The sequence below is a fragment of the Camelina sativa genome, chromosome 14, assembly GCF_000633955.1.
Source record: "Camelina sativa cultivar DH55 chromosome 14, Cs, whole genome shotgun sequence".
Classification (NCBI taxonomy): Eukaryota; Viridiplantae; Streptophyta; class Magnoliopsida; order Brassicales; family Brassicaceae; genus Camelina; species Camelina sativa.
This window is the reverse complement of record NC_025698.1, coordinates 7,086,833-7,095,311: the sequence shown is the minus strand read 5'-3', so window position 1 is coordinate 7,095,311 and position 8,479 is coordinate 7,086,833. Positions and strand designations below refer to the sequence as shown.

The 8,479-nt window shown below is 39.7% G+C and overlaps 2 protein-coding genes across 2 annotated transcripts in view; both read left to right on the top strand.

Annotated features, from left to right (window-relative positions):
- On the top strand, window positions 3,828–6,168 carry LOC104740167 (aspartate-semialdehyde dehydrogenase). Its single transcript, XM_010460695.2, has 7 exons — window positions 3,828–4,481; window positions 4,591–4,677; window positions 4,783–4,827; window positions 4,932–5,027; window positions 5,146–5,247; window positions 5,574–5,728; window positions 5,821–6,168. The coding sequence occupies exons 1-7, from the start codon at window positions 3,918–3,920 to the stop codon at window positions 5,900–5,902; spliced, it is 1,131 nt and encodes a 376-aa protein (XP_010458997.1). The 5' UTR covers window positions 3,828–3,917; the 3' UTR covers window positions 5,903–6,168.
- LOC104743310 (RNA-dependent RNA polymerase 1-like) overlaps window positions 6,689–8,479 on the top strand; it is a 6,134-nt gene continuing 4,343 nt past the window's right edge. Inside the window, exons 1-2 of the mRNA XM_019235453.1 lie at window positions 6,689–6,869; window positions 6,973–8,463. Coding sequence (XP_019090998.1) covers window positions 7,014–8,463 — 1,450 coding nt within the window. The 5' untranslated portion in view covers window positions 6,689–6,869; window positions 6,973–7,013. The remainder of the gene's footprint in view (window positions 6,870–6,972; window positions 8,464–8,479) is intronic.

The following is an 8,479-nucleotide window of genomic DNA, read 5'->3' as shown; positions in this document are numbered from 1 at the left end:
CAACCTTCTCCTCACAGCTCCCAACCTTCTCCTCACAGCTCCCAACCTTCTGAGGCGCCAACTCTTTCTCAAGAAACACCATTGGTGCGCAAGGAGAGAAAGACATGGACACCTGCTGATGATGAAGTTTTGATCTCCGCATGGCTCAACATTTCAAAAGATGTCATCGTTGCAAATCAACAAAAGGGAGGAAGCTACTGGCAAAGGATTCAAAAATACTATGATGACACTCCTCATGCTAGAAATGGTGGTGAACAGATGCTGGTGACACATTGCAAGCAGCGTTGGCACAAGATAAATGACCAAACTAACAAATTCTGTGCGGCATTCGCAGCTGCAGAGAGACTGAACAGCTCTGGTCATTCTGAAAATGATATCTTAAAGAATGCACATGATATCTACTTCGCTGACCATAAGAAGAGATTTAACCTTGAACATTGTTGGTTTCGGTTAAGGTTTGAGCAGAAATTTCTAACCCTTAACACTATTAACACGCCCCCATCTCAGCCTGCAACGAAGAGGAAACAAGCTACTGAAGGTTCACAATCATCAAGCTGCAATGTTGAGGAGTATGAGAAAAGGCCAGAAGGGATCAAGGCTGCGAAGGCGAAGAGGAACAATGCTCAGTCCACAAACGTGAAGACTCTTGCTGAGTATAAGAGCATGTGGGATGTCAAGAAAGAGGAATTGGCTGAAAAGGAGAAACTACAGAAGCTGGCCATCCTAGACACTCTCTTAGCCAAAAAAGAACCCTTGAATGCGAGTGAAGAAGTCATCATGAACAAGATAGTGTCCCAGTATTTCTGATATTAGAGCATGTGTTTGTTGTTTGTTTTTCTTGCTTAAATTTCTAGTAACTCGGCTTATGTATGTGATTTGTATTTCCTGTTTGTTTGATTTGTATTTCCTGTTTCAAACTAAATCAATATAAGTGTATTTTAATTTCTAGTAACTCGGCTATTGTATTAACCAACTTAATTAGATTGTTAGTTCATCTTAAATATTAATGAAAGTATTAATCATATATGCTTCTACTGTGGAGCTCATCCTATGAGCATGATAGGTACCCGGAGGCTTTGATTCTTATGGATGAAGCAGAGAGTACGTCGAGGTTAACGGCTGAGTCGAGTCAATACCCACCTCAACCCGAGGTTGAGCATGGATTCCCCAAGGTTTGCTACTGTGGAGCTCATCCTATTCTGTCCAACTGCTATAACAGAAGGTGTGTGATTGTCGATACTATTCTGTTTTTAATGTATCCGAAGTTTAAGCTTAACTATATATGATAACTGTGTTACCTATTGTAGGTTCTTCACATGCCCAAATGTTGATGATGGAGAGAGGCATATTCACAAGTGGTGGGATGTCGCTGTAATGGAGGAGATGAGAGATGCGGATAGACGATATGAAGTGCTGTCACAGAAGGTAGATTATTTAACCTTATTCAATGACTATGAATCAGCTATCAACCATGTTAGGGACCAGAGTTATGCCACAGAACAGAAGCTGGTTATGTTAGAAAATGCTTTTTCTGAGCTACGTAAAGAGAATAGGTTTAGAAATGTAAATGATGTCCTGGTTGTTGGTGTAATGGCTATTGTGTTATGTCTTCTTGGTATATTGTTCATGTAATACATCGGATGTGTGTTATGTCTTCTTGTTATATTGTTAATGTAATAACTTAGATGTTGAGGCTCACGGGTTCTGATTATTGGCGACATATACTTGTAAAAGTGGTAACTCACGGGTTTGATTCTTGGCATTATTACGTACCTGTTAAACACGGGTTACTGTAAAAGTTGTAAAAGTCGTATACTTGGCATTATATACTTGTAAAAGTTGTATCACGGGTTACACATTTCAATCAGAGCAAAATGCATTCACACTATCACAAGATCAATTTGACTTTCATTATATATATGCGTCCACATCAATTTGGCAAAATTCATTCACACTATCACAAGATCAATACAAGCTCTCTCTTTCTCTTTCTAACAATTTTTTTCCAAATGGGATCATCTTCAAACCATTATCACTACCAAGGAGATGATGCTCATTATCACTACCAAGGAGATGATGGTGATAATTTTGATGCTTATTTAGAAAATATTTATGATGCTTCGCATATTATTCCGGAACCAAACCAGCCAAACAAACGGATTTTTATCGAGCGAAACCGGGAAGAAGGCCACAATAATCTTTGGAATGATTATTTTAGTGACACTCCAACATTTCCAGAATATTTATTCCGGCGACGGTTTCGCATGCACAAGCCATTGTTCATGCGAATTTTACAACGTCTCTCTACAAAAATCGAATATTTCCGCCAAACCCAGGATGCAACCGGACGGGCTGGTCTTTCACCTATACAAAAATGTACTGCAGCAATTCGTCAATTGGCATATGGTAGTTCGTCTGACAGTGTTGACGAGTATGTACGAATTGGTGCTTCGACAGCTCGGAAATGTTTGCACGAGTTTACCGCCGGCATCATCCAAGTGTTTGGAGATGAATATCTAAGACGTCCTACACCGGAGGATCTAGAAAGACTACTCTATCAAAATGAACAGCGTGGATTTCCCGGGATGATTGGGAGCATTGACTGTATGCATTGGGGGTGGAAGAATTGTCCCACTGCTTGGAAAGGCATGTATTCACGGTCAACCGGAAAACCTACAATCGTGTTGGAAGCGGTAGCTTCGTATGACCTCTGGATATGGCATGCCTTTTTTGGAGCTCCAGGTACTATGAACGATCTTAATATTCTTGATCGATCTAATGTTTTTGATGACATAATAACCGGTCAAGCTCCGGAAGTCAACTACGTTGTCAACGGAAGGGAGTACAATTTGGCGTACTATCTCACTGATGGGATTTATCCAAATTGGGCCACTTTTATTCAATCTATCCGACTTCCACAAGGTATGAAAAAATCTTTTTTTTCTAAAAAACAAGAAGCTGTGCGGAAAGATGTTGAGCGTGCATTTGGAGTCTTGCAAGCTAGATTCGCCGTTATTAAAAATCCATCTCGTTTATGGGATAAATACAAAATGGCAAATGTTATAAGATCATGCATAATACTCCATAATATGATTGTCGAAGATGAACGCCATGCATACAGTTACCGAAACATTGTTTCTGAATTTCAACAAGGAGAACATGTGGATCAAACATATACCGTTGGTGCCGCCGGTGTGGGTTCAAATATCGGCACTACGATTACTCGCCAAACAAGACTTCGGGATAAACAAGCCCATGACCAACTAAAACATGATTTGATTGAGCATATTTGGACTAAATTTGGACATCTTCAAGATAATGAAGATTAATTTTAAAATTTCTATAAGTTGAATAAAATGTTTGTTTTTCTTTTTATGTTTTATGTTTTCTGTTTTTGTTTTTGTTTTTAAGTTGAATAAAATTTCTAAATTTTGAAAATATAATTAATTTATTCGGGGGACCAAATACAAATAGACACCAATGCTCATACTAAAAATAAGAAACTCTCGTAATTATATTATAAAACTTGGGGACCAAAACCAAGTGTCCACCATTGCCGATGCTTAGAAACAATAATGTCTCTTGTTGCAAGATTCCAAGGTTAGCTATAGGTGTGTCCTTAATTGAATAACAGTTTGCAATCTACAAAGAACTTTTCAACAACTTTATATTTCCAAAAGAAGAAAATGAAACACATGAGAAAGTTGTGTGAATATACTCAATCTGGTAAATGACCAATTTCAAACATCCTGCTGTTTCTATCTCTTAAGTTAAAAAAACCCTTCCGTTTTGACTTTTGAAGATGTTGGCAAACTCCACTAACAACAACAACACTCTTAATAAAGTCCCAAACTTTTTCTATCACAGCCGCCTCCTAAATCTCTCTCACTCCTTCTCTTTCCCTCACGGCGGCGACAATGGCGACGTTCACTCACCAAACCACACAAACCCATTTCCTCTCTCGTCTCCCTCTCAAAGCTAAACCCAGAAGAGCCTACGCGTCAAGGGTCAAAATGTCTCTCCAAGAATCCGCGCCATCTCTCGCCGTCGTTGGCGTCACCGGAGCCGTCGGACAAGAATTCCTCTCCGTATTATCCGATCGAGACTTCCCTTACAGCTCCGTCAAGATGCTCGCATCGAAACGATCCGCAGGGAAACGCGTCGCCTTCGACGGCCGAGACTACACGGTTGAGGAGCTCACTGCGGAGAGCTTCGATGGAGTAGACATCGCTTTGTTCAGTGCCGGTGGATCTATAAGCAAGGAGTTTGGTCCTCTCGCGGCGGAGAAAGGAACCATTGTTGTTGATAACAGCTCTGCGTTTCGAATGGTTGAGGGAGTTCCACTTGTGATTCCTGAAGTGAATCCTGAAGCAATGAAAGGGATTAAAGTTGGAATGGGGAAAGGTGCTTTGATTGCAAACCCTAATTGCTCCACTATTATATGTTTGATGGCTGTTACGCCTCTTCATCATCACGCAAAGGTTTGGTTTTTATCTTACTGAAATCTAAAAATCCAATTTAAGGGGTATGTAGAGAACCAATGTGTAGACTTTTGTGTGATTTGAATAACGTTTGGATTGGTTCTAATAGGTGAAGAGAATGGTGGTTAGTACATATCAAGCAGCGAGTGGTGCTGGTGCTGCAGCTATGGAAGAGCTTGTTCAGCAGACACGCGAGGTTTTGTTTCTATTTCAGCCTTCTTTGAATTGACATTGTTTAATGATTGTGCTGAGTAGTGTTTCTGCTTCTTCTTCTTCTTTTGCATTGGTGTGTTTTTCTTAGGTTTTAGAGGGTAAACCTCCGACTTGTAACATCTTCGGACAGCAGGTGATTGCTCAATTTGCTTATTGTTTGTTTTTACTTTTTCGAATGTGTTGATTTTGAAATCCTTTTTGTGTAATTTGATTGATGGTTTTAATGTTGTTCTGCAGTATGCATTTAACTTGTTTTCGCATAATGCTCCTATTCTTGAAAACGGTTACAACGAAGAGGAAATGAAACTTGTGAAGGAGACAAGGAAGATCTGGGTGAGTGGGTTTGATTTCAAAAAACTTAAGATCTAGTTTGTATTCATTTCACTGTGTTCTTTTGTCCAAATTGTTGAGTGTGCTTAGAAGTCTCTCACCACTTTCTTGCTCTTCACAGAATGACACAGAAGTCAAAGTAACAGCAACGTGTATACGTGTTCCAGTTATGCGTGCGCATGCAGAGAGTGTAAATCTCCAGTTTGAGAGCCCTCTCGATGAGGTGATGTACTAATACTCATGAAACCTGTTTTGTACTGAAGCAGTATTTCAAGTTCTTGAAGCATAGTTGTTCTGTGTTTCCTAAATGATTTTAGTCACTGATAGGGCAATTCGAATCATGGCTTAAACCTCGAGTATGGTCAATTTTATACTGTTACATTACAAGGAATCATATACCTGTCGAATAGTGTAAAGAAGCTGCATGTAATATCAGCATAAGTAGACTCTGATAGTTCTCTAGGCACCTGCAGAGTGGTTTTGCTAACAAATTTATTAATCAAGTTTTTGGTTGAGGTTATAACGGTTTTTCAAACTGTAATTTAACAGAACACAGCAAGGGAGATCCTGAAAAAAGCACCTGGAGTTTATATAATAGACGACCGTGCTTCTAATACTTTCCCTACTCCACTAGATGTCTCAAACAAAGACGATGTCGCCGTTGGTAGGATCAGGAGAGACGTGTCTCAAGATGGCAATTTCGGGTAAAGTCTCACTCTTTCTATTGAACTTGAAGCAAATGAGTTTCTTTTGTTCTTTCAGTTTGGTTAAAAAGGATACAACTTAATAAATTCAGGCTGGACATATTCGTCTGCGGAGATCAAATACGGAAAGGAGCTGCTCTGAATGCTGTTCAGATCGCGGAGATGCTTCTCTGAATTTGAATCCCCCCCTCACTTTGCTTCTTCTGAATTCTTGACACAGGGGATCACTGTATTATTATCAGAGAGAGATTTGAGCCAAGAATATGTCTCATTATTTCTTTTTTTTTTGTTTTCGAGGGTATTCTATTCTTCTACTTGACCAAAATTTGTTACTTTCATTCATAAAGTTGTTCTCTGAAATCTGAAAACTCATCCCCACGCTTGTTAATTTCCCGGTTCGAATTTGTACCGGCTTGGTTAATCAACGAAGCAATTACTGTGGGTTAGGGGATAGCTTTAGAATGGTCACATTTTCAGATTGCTTTAGAATGGTCACAGTCACAGAGAACTAATTTGGACTCAACAATTATTGTACACACTCAACTACTGGATCCCACATTGTCCTCCCTTTTCACTTTGATGATAGTTACGATAGTACGATTGCAAATATTTTATTTGCTTATTTATGCTATTTGCCCAAATTAGTGTTTTATCAAATCCTAAAAATAACTCCTTCGTTACTAAGATTTGTATATTTTTTTCGTTAACGAATATACTTACTTCCTTTTTTAAAGGCTCTTTAAACAAATCCTGATCAAATCGTTCAACAGTTGCATTCATTATCCTTCTAAAATTCCTAAAACAACATTTAATCATAATTAATAATACATCAATGACAATGAGACCTTTCCCTCCACCGTCCGATTAAACTCTATTATACTAACGTCAGCAATCTGACGCAACCTAGGTCGGAGTTTACTTGCTACGCGAAACAGAGGATTAGTGCTCGGCCAATAAGGAACCTTAGAAGACGAGAAGGACTTTGGTCGCTGGACTTTAGTCTTTCTCTTCTCTTTTTTCTTTGGATAATTATGGAACTTGGGTCTTTCTTTGGTCCCCAGTGTTAGTGAGAATCCAAAGGCCACCATAATCAAAGTCGACGGAAACTGACACAAGAACAGAGATCAGTCATCGCCCTCGGGTATGTTTAACTTTAAATCCCTCTGCTTTTCTTTTTTTTTAACCTGCGTTAGTTCGTGTTCTTGTTTCAGTGATCTTAGGTTCTTCAAAAATCTTGTTTTTAGGTTTGATAGAATTAGTTTTTTTGTATGAGAAGAAGAAGAAGATGGGGAAGACAATTCAAGTCTTTGGATTCCCTGTTGGTGTCAGCGCTGACGATGTTAAGAACTTCCTCGAAAGGCTCACTGGTTCAGGCACTGTTTACGCCATCAAAGTCAGACAACCAAAGAAAGGTGGTCCAAGAGTCTTCGCCATTGTTCAATTCACATTCGAGAGACATGCCAGGCTGATCATCACCAAGGCCGCTGAAGGACTTTACTATGGTAGATCATATCTCAAGGCTTTCGAAATGGAACAAGACATTGTCCCAAAACCAAGAGCTTCACTGCACAGCATCTCTGATCTAAAGATGTACTTTGGTTGTCAAGTCTCACCTAAAAAGTTTTTAACTTTATGGAGTGCTCAAAATGTTTCTGTCTCGTTCGGAACTGGGATGAGGAAACTGCATTTTGCCATGTCTTGGTATCAAAAGGACTATCGTCTAGAGCTTTCGTATGAGAATATATGGCAGATCGATTTGCATTCACCGCAAGGACGATCTTCGAAGTTTCTTGTGATTCAGGTGATTGGTGCTCCTAAGATCTTTGAGAAAGAGGATCAACCTGTTAACCTTTTGTTTGGATTGATGGATTTTTACAGTGATGGGTCTGATGAGCAGTGGATAAGAACTACAGATTTCACTTCATCTTCTTGTATAGGTCAATCAACAGCCTTCTGTTTAGAGCTTCCGGTTCATCTCAATGTTCCTGACTTCAAAGAGAATTTTCCAAACTATGCAGAGCACAGAGCCAGCAGTTTTCTCATTGAATCCGGTTCTAGCTACTCATCTAATGCTAACAAGCTAGTAATCGTTGTTGATCCTCCTCCAGGGTTTGTTCTGCCTTTTGAGATCTTGTTTAAAGTTAATACATTGGTGCAGAACGCTTGTCTCCCCGGTCCAGCTCTTGATCTTGACTTCTATCAGTTGCTTAATCCAAAAAAATATGACAGAGCTCTCATAGATCACTGTCTTGAAAAACTCTATCACCTTGGTGAATGTTGCTATGAGCCTGCTCGTTGGCTCCGCGAAGAGTACAAGAAGCTGACCTCGAATAAAAAGCTTCCACTGTCTCCTACCATATCTCTGGATGATGGACTTGTTTATATGTATCGAGTTCAAGTTACACCAGCAAGAGTCTATTTCCTTGGACCAGAGGTGAATGTTTCGAATCGTGTGCTTCGACATTACTCCAAGTATATCAACAACTTCCTCAGGGTATCATTTGTTGATGAAGATCTTGGAAAAGTTCGTTCCACGGATCTGTCTCCGCGCTCTTCTACTCTAAGAAGAACCAAGTTATACGACAGGATATATTCTGTTCTTCGAGATGGGATTGTTATAGGAGATAAGAAGTTTGAGTTTCTAGCTTTTTCTTCTAGCCAGTTGCGGGAGAACTCCGCGTGGATGTTTGCACCAATAGACGGGCTTACAGCAGCACGTATCAGAGCTTGGATGGGTGATTTTGACCATAT